Source organism: Montipora foliosa, chromosome 10, assembly GCF_036669935.1.
Source record: "Montipora foliosa isolate CH-2021 chromosome 10, ASM3666993v2, whole genome shotgun sequence".
NCBI lineage: Eukaryota > Metazoa > Cnidaria > Anthozoa > Scleractinia > Acroporidae > Montipora > Montipora foliosa.
Window position 1 is genome coordinate 37,927,667 of NC_090878.1, and position 14,587 is coordinate 37,942,253.

At 40.0% G+C, this 14,587-nt stretch overlaps 1 protein-coding gene and 1 long non-coding RNA gene across 5 annotated transcripts in view; one reads left to right on the top strand and one right to left on the bottom strand.

Annotated features, from left to right (window-relative positions):
* Positions 1-13,271, top strand: part of LOC137974056 (uncharacterized) — a 33,379-nt gene extending 20,108 nt beyond the window's left edge. For 3 of the 4 annotated variants that reach the window (XM_068820973.1, XM_068820975.1, XM_068820976.1), the window contains exons 2-7: positions 3,467-3,823; positions 3,912-4,058; positions 4,536-4,661; positions 5,106-5,228; positions 5,580-5,930; positions 10,983-13,271. In XM_068820973.1, the coding sequence (XP_068677074.1) occupies positions 3,467-3,823; positions 3,912-4,058; positions 4,536-4,661; positions 5,106-5,228; positions 5,580-5,930; positions 10,983-11,623 (1,745 nt within the window). In that variant the 3' untranslated portion in view covers positions 11,624-13,271. The remainder of the gene's footprint in view (positions 1-3,466; positions 3,824-3,911; positions 4,059-4,535; positions 4,662-5,105; positions 5,229-5,579; positions 5,931-10,982) is intronic. The other variant, XM_068820974.1, reaches the window with a different exon arrangement.
* On the bottom strand, positions 5,766-8,945 carry LOC137974058 (uncharacterized). Its single transcript, XR_011117385.1, has 3 exons — positions 7,732-8,945; positions 6,033-6,234; positions 5,766-5,894 (listed from the first exon to the last, which is right to left on the bottom strand). It is a non-coding gene; the product is annotated as an uncharacterized lncRNA (long non-coding RNA).
* Positions 13,272-14,587: the final 1,316 nt, after the last annotated feature.

A 14,587-nucleotide genomic window follows, 5' to 3' on the forward strand; every position in this document is an offset into this window, starting at 1 on the left:
TGTAGACAGAAAAATAGCTAAAACCATTTCGCGACATTTTTTGGGGAAATGGGATGTGCTTGTTTTGTGGGTACTCAAAAACTCGCGACCTTTGAGCTCAAGTGGTATTTTTTACAGGAAAGCTTATTTTCTTAGCTTTAAAATGAGATATTCTTTAAATATAAAAGCAAATCGTTTGGGGAAAAAAACAATTGAGAAAATGCTTTTTATTTTTCGCGTGAAACTTGTAAGGAGAAGAGATCATTATTTAGACCCCTACAAAAGAATGTTGCCTTCAAGTTTAAATTATTAATCTCTTTCAGTTCTGTAAATTATGAGTTTTTCTAGCAGTTATTAAATATTTACCGATGAATAATGAAACAAGGCTAAGATGGATCATATGAGTTGATGACAAGGACGCCGTTTGAAGTTGTAAAGGCAGCGTTAAACAATGTATTGACAATTCAGAAATGAGGATAAAATTCTTTTAACGCTCAAAAATCGCTCCCTGCTGTCAATAGGTTAACCAGTCGAATACAGGTGATGTGGTTGAAGTATAGTCGTCGTTTCTATAACAACGGTAACATACACCGAAAGGGAAGTGCTTTCAGAATATCGGCAGTAAAGACTACAATAAAAGACTAAAAAGGAAACGGGTATTGAAGAGAAAAAAAGGAAAAAAAATCTGCACTGGCGAAAAAATACCTTTTGTATTCGACTGATCACCATTGTATTTTTCGTATAATTTAGGTCATTTTATGATAAACAACTTGTAGAAAATCTCTGAAAACGTGTTATTTTTGATGCGGTGTTTAAATGTTATGAATTCATTAAAGATCAGACCGTCATGTTTTGATAATGAGTTGCAGTTACATTTGGCGCTCTTCAAACTCCGCGTTAAGTTTACCCCAAAATTTTATTTCAAAGAATCACAGAAGGGACACCGCTTATTCTAAAGGTTATAGTCTTAATCGCAAGGGCGTAACCAGGAGGGGATACATGAGTGCCTGTGACCTCCCCAACCACCCCTTCCTCTTTTTAAGCCTTTTGTAAAGCAAACAACCTACAACAACTCACATGACGATCTGGTGAGTAACCTCTGTTTGACACAGTGTGACCCCCACCCCCTCCCTTTTGAAAAATCTTGGCTACGCCCGTGAGTTGCGAAAGCAATGAAACAGGCTCCATTTTTTGCCCGTGAAGTTAGCCAAATTGGAGGGCTTTGTCGAAAAGTGGGACGGGGACGTGGGGACAGGGGACGCGGGGACGCGGGGACGCGGGGACGCGGGGACGCGGGGACGCGGGGACGCGGGGACGTGGGGAAGCCTTTCGTATAGAGTATAGAGTATCGAGTTTCAGAAATAGGAGAACATCCAAACGTAAGAAGGAAGTTAAATTGCTTCTCATTGCATAGTACGGTTTCTACAGTTTTACTTTCCTCGATTTCAAAACTTTGTAAAATACTCTTGTCACGACTATCATGAATAGTCCTAACCCGAAACTCTCATGAATGAAAATTTCATAATTCGGAAAGTTTGGATTAAAATGGTTTTGAACAGCCCGAAGCTAATTAATTATGCAAAAACACAAGTGCCATTGTTTGTTGCCATAGAGAAATGACAAGTGTTGACACGTATAATTTAAAAAATCTGAAAAATTCACGGATGATTCTTTTTTAGCCAAATTTGGTGGAATATTGGTTAACTTTTCTTTTTCAACTTTTTGTGCCAGAACGCGTAATTTTAATTTGTTCTCCCTTTTTTCTAAAATATTTTGAAATATTTTTGCGCAAATTTTAGTACTTACGGTTATTTTTTCAGAAAGTTCCTTGGTTTTTATGCTGAATATATTATTTTCACGGAAAAGCCTATTTTATGACCTTTAAAATGAGATATTGTAAGGCACATGGCTATCAATATAAATCCAGAAAAGTTAATTAGTTTTATGGGACTTTGCAGACCCATGTTTTCAACCAGTTTATAATAAACTAAATTAGTTAAGAACTTAAAGGGGCTAGGTCACGCTGTTTTAGGTAATTTTGTTTAATTTTGTTAATTATGAGCTCTAAACGTCAAATTGGCAGAGCAAGAGTCTTTCATTTGCAAAATCATGGCCACATAACAACTGAGGATGATTTTCCAGCTGTGTAAATGACATTTTGATATAGACTGATATAAATTTGAAAAAAGGTGGGCCGACGTTTTTCAAATTTACCCAAATTCAATCCATTTCAATCCTCTCCAGTTTTCCCTTCTTGGCTTCCCTGTGTTTTTTTAGAGTTCTTCTATAGTTTTGAACAGTTATTTTGATATTTTAGTTAATTCTATGACCATTTGATCAGTGCTGAAATTGCCTAAAATTGCGTGACCTAGCCCCTTTAACAAATAGTAAACGGTTCAGTGTGTACTATCGAGTTACTTGCACGCGGAAGGTTGCTGACCACGAAAGAAGCGTAGTCGCACGAGGCAATGGTCGCCAGCTCAGAACTTAGCAAACCTCTTAAGTGCAAGTATAACTCGATAGTACACACTCAACCGTAACGAAAACATACTATGACAGTTTGTGAGAAAGGAAAGGAAAGTAACTTTATTTAAGTGTCCAGTCGTTCTAGCGCTGAAGCACTAATTGGAGACACTGTAAATTGAAATCAACAGTTAACACAAATCAAGTCAAATCCTTATTCAGATCCTTATTCTTCTTCGAATGCTCCTCGCTCACTAACTCGTCCAGCTGGCTTTCCCTTAGCCTTGCAAATCGCATTAGCATGGGTCTTGTAAAATACACACTAACGAGTTAAAGTCTTATTTTCATAAAGATGCGAAGATTTTTTAGCATTTTCGGCGATAGACTGGTCAGCCATTATTGTATTTTGACGAAAAAATCATCTTTTTTTTACCGGCGCACGTGTCCGTGTTTTCGTCATAAACTTTCACCAATGGGCAAATAATAAATGGGTAATTGACCAATCAGAGGAGCATGTATAGCTCAGTTTGTTAGTGAGCGGTTTTCGGAGCAAGAGGTTCCAGTTCGATCCTCGGTGAGTTCAACGTCTGTTTCGACTTTCTTTGATCCGTGTAACTATAGCTTTAAATATCCGTAAAACGGAGCACTGACAGAGGATGGTAAAGGGCGCACCGTCGGCGTCCATGGATACCAGTTTCGTAACTGAAGGAACTACCGACGTTAAATAAAGTGACTTTATTTTTGCCTTTATCTAGTGTGCCTACTTTGCTTATGCTATAATTTTCCTTTCGAATTCGGTATCACAATTCTATGCCTTTTATAGCTGGTATAACAGCCATGGTATATGACTCGCGAAAGGGTGGTTTTAGAGAAGGTTTTAAGTAAATCTTTAAGGCCACAAAATTTAGATGAATATACAAACAAAATACTAGCACAAATCGGGCGTCAAATTGATTTACAGAATTTATAGAGGGTAAAGAGATCAAGTTTCAATCTATGCAAATACTTTTGAATTCCTTTTTAGACATGTGGAAAAGTTATGCAGCGATTGTCGCCAAAAACATGAAAACCCTGTTCGTGTTCTCAATCTTTGTTGTCATTTGTCAAATTATCAACAAAACGGAGACTCAGCAGTGCCCTGCATTTGGATCTGAGGAGTCCATCTTGGGATGGATGTTGCAAGGACACATCTATCAAACAGTTATGGCCAATATTGGACTTCATTGCCTTTCGGCCTGCCTCAAAGATGATCGTTGCCAAAGCTTCAACTTTGTGATTTCCCTTCATATGTGCGAATTCAGCGACCGCACCAAGGAAGCCACACCAGAGGATTTTATTCCTGATGCAGACAGATATTATTTTGGAAAATACATGAACAGAGGTAAGTGCATGGAATTTAACAAGGTTTGTTGCCTGCAAAACACCGCTAAAACAAAGATAAAGAAATAATGGAAGTTTCTAAATTTCAGCCCCACTAGGCTCCATCTCTGAACTAGCAGCCAAGTCCTGCAAGGAAATAAAGATGAGTGAAGGAAGAGCCCCCAACGGCAAATACTGGATGTCTTCAATAAAACCGGGGATTCCAGTACTTGCATTTTGCGATATGAAAACCGAAGGTAACAATAACTTCAATCTTCTTTCATCTTTTTCTCCGTCTCCTTCTTAATCTCCGTCTTTATCCCCACGTCAGAATATTCATCTACAATTATATTCGCCTTCATCTCCATCTCGAACCCCATCTACATTTTCATCCCCATTTTCATCTTAATCCTCATACCATTGTTCATTTCGGATTCCCTATCACTACCTTTGTTCACTCTTATCTGCTTCTATAATTTTTATCTTTATCTGACTCTATTTCCATCTTCATCTTCGTTATCTTTTTAACTTAATTCCTTATCCTTCTTTTAATCTCTTTTGTACGCTTTCTTATCTTACAATCCATTGAACCTTCCCTTTTTCTTTTTCTTTCTCCACATTTTTCGTTTCACTTTCGTTTTGTGATCCTGTTGGACTAAAGCAAAACTGAGAGGGTCGGGTTTGGAGATTGAGCGCGTGTTTATCGTGATTAAAGTTGTTCCTTAATGTTGTAGATGTTGATGAATGCACTGCTTCTTCACCTGTGTGTCATGTAAATGCTACATGCAGCAACACTTTCGGTTCCTACCGTTGCACTTGCAAGCCCGGATACGCTGGGGATGGACTGAAAACTTGCAGAGGTAAGACCGTCAGATGCAATTGAATCTGGCAAACATTTTCGACAGATAAGAAGGGAGTGACTTTGCACGAAAATATAGAGTAAGGACTAAATGAGATTTAAAATATTACGTCATGTTAATGACCTTTATCCTTATCTGACTCTATTTCCATTTCCGTTTTCTTCGCCCTTTTAACTCAATTCCTTTATCTTCTTATAACCTATTTTGTACTCCTTCTCATCTTGCAATCTATTGAACCTTCTCTTCTTATTTTCCTCTCTCCAGCTCTTTTTTCTTTATTCAAACGATCCATCGAGCCTGCAATTCCCTTATCCTTTTTCTTTCTCCACATTTTTCGTTTCACTTTCGTTTTGTGATCCTGTTGGACTAAAGCAAAACTGAGTGGGTCGGGTTTGGAGATTGACCGCGTGTAATCGTGATTAAAGTTGTTCCCTTATGTTGTAGATGTTGATGAATGCACTGCTTCTTCACCTGTGTGTCATGTAAATGCTACATGTAGCAACACTCTTGGTACCTACTGGTGCACTTGCAAGCCCGGATACGCTGGGGATGGAAAAACTTGCAGAGGTAAGACCACCAGATGCAATTGAATCTGGCAAACATTTTTGACAAATAAGAAGGGAGTGACTTTGCACGAAAATATAGAGTAAGGACTATATAAGATTCTAAATATTACGTCATGTTAATGACCTTTATCCTTATCTGACTCTATTTCTATTTCCGTTTTCTTCGCCCTTTTAACTTAATTCCTTTATCTTCTTATAACCTATTTTGTACTCCTTCTCATCTTGCAATCTATTGAACCTTCTCTTCGTATTTTCCTTTCTCCAGCTCTTTTTTCTTTATTCAAATGAAACTTAAAGTGCTGAGGTTCTCGAATTCATTCAGTCAATTTATTTAATTGCTGTATCCCCACAGAAGCTACTGTGAATGTTTCCGGTTCCTGTCTGACTGACTTACTGATTCGTGACGTAAACAAGCCAAGTGGGATCATAAGATCAAACAAAAAAGTTGACACTGACAACATGAGTTGCTACTGGAATTTCACCTCTAATGCCAAGCTTCAATTGACCTTCTCTCGATTTACAACTGAACTTTGCTGTGATTATGTATCCGTGTACGATGGGAGTTCAGCGTCCTTCCCTCTGTTGGGCAAATTCAGGGGAAATTCTGTTCCGCAGCCCATCACAAGTTCTTCAACTCAACTCTATGTCCGCTTCACAACTGACTACTCTGTAAAAAAGAGTGGGTTTGTGGCACGTTATGAAGGTATTAAGTTTTGTCTATATGGCGCTAAATAAGATAATTTATTCCCTCTCATCCTATGGTGCCTCTACAATAAAAATACCATATTATTCAAGTAGGGCTAACCTCTCATTCAACAGAATTGCAAATTGGCATGTCGTGTCTCCGTGCATCAGTATCACACATTGATAGCCTCTCTTACGATGAACAACAATATCATCAAACAATACCGTCTACACGAACAATTTTCACAAGACCTCACAAGTCTCCCTGATGTTTCTGGAGTGGAAAATAATCCTTTGCGCCCTCTGTGCCAACAGACTTCCTTCTGATGAAATAAAAATAAAAATGAAATATTAAAAATAAAAATAAAAATGGCTGAATGTCACACCACAGTACGTTTATAGGTATTAAAGCAATGAAGTTTTGAAACTTCCCAAATGATTTAGATTATAATGAATGAGAATCGAAGACTACCAAATTGCTCGACTTCAGTGCAATATGTGCTTACTTACTACCTGTCCTCCTCGGGTATTTAAAAGATTTTATCTTTTTTTCTCTATTCACTGCTGTCGCCAAGACTTCTTTCTTTGATCTCCAGCCCGCCTCTTTCCTTTTTTTTGGCGCGTCTTGTTTGTATCATCAATTACCTCCTATGAGGTACATATACAGTGAGGGGGGTATGGGGAAGAGGTGGGGGTATAGATCACGTTTCATATATACCGAATCGGGTTTTTCGCGTTTCACGAGTAATGGACAATCATTTGGCTATTTCACAGAGTTAGACTCTCTGTCTACCGAGATGCTTTACGCGCCTTTGTTTATGTTTTCATTCACCGTGAAGTAACGAGTGGGAAAGAAATAAGCGACAAAAGGCTACAAAGGAATACAAGAGAAGCTGTCCAGTCGAATAAAAAATATATTTGCAATGAATAAAGCGCCGCTGCCGCTCTTAGACTTATAACATGTTATCGGGTATTTCGGATTGATTTTGTCACCTCACGCTACTCGCGTCGCAATAAATTTGTACAAAACACATTTCAATAAAGTACATGCGATACTGATCACCCTTGATGGTAAAAGCACGCGTTTGTCTTGTCTTTGACAATAAAAAAAACATACATACTAATCATTGAATATACTCTTCCAGGCAAATTTGTTCGGTAAGGCTCTGCTGCAAACGTTGCCGTCAACAGTCACACAACAAATTGGGTACCGTTCAATTCGCGAATATTTTCAGGAATGCTTTTAACTGTCAACCAAACAAAAGCACCTCTTCCAAATGTTATATGAAACAGTAATTGGAATTCCAAACAAGTCTCGAAATAAAATAAGTAAATATCCAACTATTAATTTATAAAGAGATTACAAATGTTACTCGGCTTACCACGAAATGACATCAGCAAACTCAGTTTTATTTAAAAGTTTGTCATATCCCAATGAATCGATATGGGCTCTCAGTGATCTCGAACTTACATTTCCGTAAATATACTGCCCTTAGCGGCTCAGGCCGTGGCATTTTCTTCAACTGATTGTCGGTCCAACTGCTCAGTCCTCCAACCCACGTTGAAACGCTTGAGAATTGCACTTAACGACAAAATAACTGGTCCCCAATAAACTATGATAATGTAGCTGTAATAAGAAGCACTCAGTAAGAACAAATCCCGGTAGATGTCTACGATAACGACTGATTTAAAGAAAGACAAACACACCGACGGAGAACTGGAGGTTTCATATCATACGAAACCTCCGTGTCTGCGCGCGGTGCATCTCGGTAGACAGAAAGTCTTTAAGAACAGCTTAATAACTGAGGCCTTAAACCTACTTCTTATTGCCACAAAACAACCCTAAATAATGTTCTTATGATACTTCCCGATCGTGTTCTCGGAGCAATAAAAAGAATTTCAGTTCTCTGTTATTCCCTCCAACTTCTTGACTCGATTCCTGTGCACTAACATTTTCATCCTCCTCCGGTTCCTCATCAGACTCCGTGTAATACCCAGATGCCTAATCCATATTACCTTCGATGGGCTTTTCTTGAACATTTACATTCTGATCTCCGTCATGTTCGGATGGCCAGACAATTTTCTCAACTACAGACTGAAGAGTGTCAGATGTCTGGTACGCTTAAAGCAAGGGTTCCCGCCCTATATTTGTCGTTTTCTGCCTCGCCATGCGCTGCCTAACACATTTTTCATGATCTCTTGCCCATTTCCTCATCAGCTCCTTGTCCTCTGGATTCTCTGGACTTTTCAAATGCTCCATGCGAGAAAGATCTTTCCAACCGATCTGCAAAGATGGCACTGGGTAGTAAGACGATGGGTGAGTGAAGTAGTAGGCAGACCACCTTGCCATTCTCTTGGCTGATTCTAACATGTGCCTTCCAAAGTCGCTAGCATACTGTGATGGTAGGCACTTAGGTTACTTAAGATGTGTCGCTGCGTGAAGATTTTCAGCCTTCAGGGTTAACAGGGTCGGCTTTCGGGATTTACCTTCAATTGGCTTCCGGATGAAGTTTTTCGATGTTGAGACTTAATTTGTGAAGTCCACTACGAATCATGGATACGGAGTCGGTGGTTTTGTTTGCAACTGTCCCTTCAGGTCCACTTGTTTTCCTTGTTGTGCCCGTCTGCACAGAGAACACAGTCCCTTTAAGGAACACATCTAAGCAGTTAACTTTCTCCGCAGCCTCTGGAAGTGAACTAGTGGTTACCCGCTTGTGTTTTAGGTAAACGGAAAATGCCTCATACATTTTCCCCAGGTATTCCAGAAACAAATTGACAGCATTCATCTCTGTTATCAACTAAATTGCTCCCACTTGAGCATCGGTGACAAGAATGGTTTTGCTGTTTTCCACATACATATCCACTGGCCGGGGAAACGATGCACGTGAACCATCACTATTGTCTTTTTCTCCGGTTCCGGCAATAATCTTGACGGGACTATCCGATGATGCAATCTTAAACTTTTGGGACCCCACGTTTGTAAAAGCGATATCGCCGTTGTCGACAAATGGCGCTATACCATGTTCTTTGGTACACGAGTCCTGCTGGAAACGAGAAACACGTGACTGTTAGAACTGAGATCCATCTTAAGTACCCCACCATCGTTCGTAATGAAGCGTGATCCATCGCTGGCAAACATATCACGTACATTCCGACAATCCTTTGGATATGAATGTGTGGAGTTGATAGAAGGGGGAGTGAGGAGTTGATAGAAGGAGTGCAGGGATGGCGCAGTTGTGAGAGCACTCGCCTCCCACCAATGTCAGGTTCGATTCCCAGACTCGGCGTCATATCGTTTTAGTCCAAATAAACGCTTAAAATAAAGTTCATTTAACAATCTGCCAGCAGATAATTTTTTGCAATTTTTATTTGCATACTAGCGCTTGTCAAATGTAAACATTCTAGAGCACATAAAATACAACCAAAAATTTTTCACTTTCTCTTCGTCGAATTCTTTTGCAAAACACAGCAATTTTTCGTCCGAAGGAAAGTTTTTCCTAAATTCATTAGCAATCACCATTCCAAGTTTCAGAGAAATTGATCTATCGGCAAATATTTTACGATTTTTTTTAGCGAAAGCGATGAAAGCGTAATCCAATTATGGGCAGATTTAAGCAACCTTGGGCCACGCATTAGACGCTTCCAGTCGGTCATAAATATTTTTTCATAAAAAGTCCCCGAATTGAAAAATATTCCATCAGAAGACAAGAACATCATTATGAAAGCTTATTCTACGCAAAAAGTAGGTTTTGGAAGTAATTTGGAAGGTGGGAAAGACGTTTCTGGCCCATGGTTTGATAACGCCACGTTGAGACAAATTTCAATACAAACTTTTGAGACGCTCACCTTTATTTCACATGAATATCCCATACAGTTTGCCATAAAAACAATCCAAATGTCTTCGCTTGACTATAACGAAGCTTTCTGAGTATTTTTTTTTTTTTTTTTTTTTTGTCATTTAGACTAAAATTCGTTGTTTTTTTGCCCTTCGAGTTGCCCTCGGGTTGGACGGCCATGGAAGGCAATTTTTGCAAGATCATAGAATGATGTCATAGCAACCGATTTCCATAAAAACTGGCCAGTGATTGGCTACTTGTATAAACTTTCATTGTTCTAAATTTGATGTAAATCGGAAGTAACGCAACGATTTACGACATTTTCAGAAAATCGATCTATTTAGATCGATCGCGCGAGTGCGTTTCTTCCCTTTTTTTTTACCTGAGATATCAACTCCATCCAGACTAATCTCGACAAAGTACAGCGCGCATTTCTTGTTCGATGCCGCAACTATGGCATCATCACAACACAAGTGATATCTACTGTCATGTCTCTATCTAACTTGATGGCATCTACCCGTTTTCCAGCGTTTTTGTAGTGTTTTTGTTTTGTTTTGTTTTTTTTTTCTCACAAGGTATTCTGCAACTCTGTTTCTGAACTCAGAAACGGTGCCATCTTGTTCCAAGCCCACGCTGAGCCAAAATTCTTTGACCTTTGGCAGAAAAACAGGGTTGATAAGGATTCAGTCAGTACGGCCTCTAGCCGTGTCCAGAAATGCGATAGATAGCTCTTCATTTTTGTAGTAGCTGATAATACGTTTTCACGGACATAAGAAGCAAACTCACATTTCTCAAAACAAAAAAATGCTTCAATCACGCTTCCCATTAATTAATAAAATCACGATTCACGATGCAATAAAAAAAAAATAACGTTTCACGAGGAATAAAAGGGTCCGATCACGGCTCACGATCATACCCTATACCCCCTCTACAGTCACAGCTCTGATTCAGGTTTATGTAAAAGGCCTATTTTTAAGAGAGAGGGATGCATTAATCATAGAATACAATTTAATTGAACCCCACTAACCCTTCCACGTCTTCAAAATGGGTGACCCTCCCAAGAAGGTGTACTAGACTCCAGTCGAAACAACTCAATGGATCATTGAAATGCGCAAGACGCCACACTGCCTTATATCATCTCCTCTTTAAGGGGACCCCAAAGGACTTTAGGTATGATTTAAAAACTGATTTATTTATCAATTTCTACTTTTTTTTTCAATCATTCTGACGAACAGCAATTACAAATGGCTCCATCCGTCTCAGGGGACATAGCTCTCTAAGAAAAGGCAGAGTGGAGATTTTCTATTATGATCAGTGGGGCACGATATGCGACGATGGATGGGATATAAACGATGCCAATATAACCTGCAGACAGCTTGGCTTCCCTGGCGCTTCTGCGGCGTACCACGGCTCCTACTACGGTCCAGGGACAGGTCGCATTTGGCTGAATGATGTGGCTTGCTCGGGAAGCGAAACTCATCTTTGCAAATGCGGGCATCGTGGATGGGATACCCATAATTGCACTCACCGCAGTGATGCCAGTGTCAATTGTTCGTATGCCTCTTCCACCATCCGTCTGGCTGATGGCGGACCTTACTATGGCCGTGTTGAGGTGTACTATAACGGAACATGGGGGACAGTGTGTGATGATGGCTGGGATGTCAATGATGCCCACGTGGCATGTCGGCAGCTCGGTTTCCGCGGGGCGTCTTATCAATACCAGACTGCAAAATACGGCGAGGGATCGGGAAAGATCTGGTTAGATGATGTTGAATGCAATGGTGAAGAGCCTTTGCTATCTTCCTGCAAGCACTCAGACTGGGGAATCCACAACTGTGTTCATGGCGAAGACGCTAGCATAATGTGTTATCTTTAGTTTCACCAATTAACATGGGACGAGAACATAAAATTATGTACTTAACGGTGATAGTTTACCAATTGATTTTATTGATTTGTTTTTTAGTTCTATTTGGTTACCATACTCACAAGAACGTATCTCATGAGGGGCCCGGATAATGGCTAATTTCGCTTATCAGTGGCTAATAAGAGAATATGAGGCAAGAGTGTGAAACCCTGAGCCTTCTAATTACCAATTAGCAGTAATCAAGGATTAGTGCGGTGCTTTCGATTCCTGTTTTTTCATCAACAAAACGTGACTTGAGATCTTTTTTTGCCAGACCATGATAGCGTCCAAACACTCAAATCGTGGGGCATCAATATTGATGCCCGAGGGACATCCCTCAGGACTGACATGATTAGAATGCGTTTTGATCGAACGCAATAATTCCCTGTCATCCTTGAAACACCATCGCAGTATTGCATAGAACTATTAAACATGTTTCAAATAATTTTCATTGGATAAGGGCTGGATGTGGAGATTCGTTCTCATACCACACATTCTCTTATCGGTAAAAAGCTCCTGGAAAGCAAATATTTAGAGACGTAAACACCATTTTTCTCATTACATCAGCTTTCTAAATGATCTCAAGAACATTAAAGGCAAATTAATGGGAAAGGAAAGTTCTTGCGTGTGTAATGACAGATTTCTTGGTTTCTGTCCCAGAAGAATGGAAGCTCTGTTATGGCTTACATGGAATGAGGGTTCTTCGGGAGGTGGACCTGTTTATTTTGGAACCTGAATTATACTTCCACTGCAAGGACACCTTGTCCTTAAATAAAAACTAGTTGCATGTATTTTTCGTGGATGACTTGTCAAAAGCCCTATTGAATTGAGTGACTAGTGTCCTGTGTAGAGTAGTTTTAATTGTGAGGGTTAAGATTTAGGGGTCATTAAATACTCACTCTCTGCTTAGGTCCATCCGCTGAAAAATCCTATGTCCATATTCAACTAAATTGGGAGGCGCGGTGGCCTCATGGTTAGAGTGCTCAACCCCTGGATCGAGTGGTACGGGTTCGGGTCCTGGCCGGGACATTGTGTTGTGCTCTTAGGCAAGACACTTTACTCTCACGGTGCCTCTCTCTACCCAGGTGTATAAATGGGTACCGGCAAAAATGCTAGGGGTACCCCTGCGATGGACTAGCATCCCATCCAGGGAGGAGTAGAAATACTACTAATCGCTCCATGCTACGGAAACTGGAGATAAGCGCTGGCCTGATGGGCCTTCCAAGGTTTGTAAAAGAGACTTTACCTTACCTTATATTCTACTAAGATAAGTATTTTGAAATGACTGGTGCAATCAGTTGTCATATAAGGTCATAGGGTATACAAGTTGATAACCGAGACTGAGTAAGCCAATCAGGACCTTAAAAACATACCTGAGAATATAATTTAATGAAAAAAAAAAAAGAAAAAAAGAATTAAACCAGTCTTAGCTTGTCAGCATTGAGAAGTACAATAATGAGAATTAGACCATACTAAAACAGTGGATAGCGTTGCATGTGCGCTCTGATTGGCTACTCAAACTTTGTATCCTTTGCTATTCACCTCCAAGCAACTCGCCCGGGTCTGCGCCCTAAAATATCGTAATCGTTGTAGGAATAAATTCGCACTGATTAAATGAGTTAAAATCATCTTTTTGTGCTATATGATGTCACTGTCTTAGACTATACTAAAACAACTATTCACCTCAGTTTCGGTGGCTTATAGTGGATATTTACCGACCCGCAAACCACTTCGGTGAATGGTTGTTAATTGTAATTTGATCAATCATACGCAACATTTTCTATATGGATGTTCTTAAGTGTCGTTTTTAACTGTTAGAAGAAAACAAAAATGGCTGTTTTAGGTTAAGGCTGTTTTTGTGAAACGGTACTGTAACAGCTATGATAAATGAAGGTTTTCTGCTATGATTCGCACCTACGTTCCAGGCACTACTTTAAGGCAAGCAATGATCGCGCCGTTGAAGATCCTGTAGGTTTTCAGATTTTTATTCCCACTTGCTATTCCATTGATAGGTCGTTGAACTAGTATAGCGTAGTCGACTGAAAGGAAAACAGGCTAAAAAAAATGCTAATCATTCTTGAATAGATAAATATATACCATTCTTGTTGCCAGAGATGCGATACTTTTGGCCAGCGCCGCGGATTGAGAGGTCTGCCGGGTACTGATCCGTTCTCGTCTCTAATTGGTCAGATGGAAACACAATAAAAATGCTAAGCGGAAGAAACCGGATAAGAATGGCCGTTTTCTGTTTGCCGTACTTGCAACGGAGATATTATTAGTAACAACCAACCTTTGGATTTAGTTGGTGAAAAGGCAATTAGGGAAGGAATCTTACGGGATTGAGAAAGTGTTCTGGTTTGAAAATTTTTCTCGACGATGGTACGATGGTTTACCATCGCAAAAGTATAACTTGTTACGTTACTGTCACGAAATTTCAGGAATTTGTGAAGACGGTAGTTCATTCGAAACGCTGCCGTGAGCCGGTTATCCGATCTACAAGACGGAAGTCTGTGCAGCAGAGTCCGTTCTACACCAGGCCTGGGACGCGAGAAAAAAAGAAGCAAGTTCAACTGGTTATACAGCCTGCATAGCAGGCGATAGTGTTAGGAGTGGGAGTGGGGAAGGAAAACCTGCTCCAAAAGCCGCCTCCTTTGAATATCTGCCCTCTAACTTCATTCATGCAGCTGTCATTTCAATGACCAATCAGAATTAATTAAGCGTGCTCTTTTCTGACTGACTTCACGCGGGAATTTATGGACAAGGAGTGAAATATCCGTAGCAGTTGGTAGTAGCCAAACCGCGAGGCTGGGGCCAGGGCCAGGACCAGGGCAGGGGTCGGGGAGCCTTTTTTTCCCCAATTTTTTTTTTGTTTCAATTTTCGTCGTTATTCTCCTGTACTGTTATTTTCGGCAGCGTTTTCGATTTTCCATACATTTG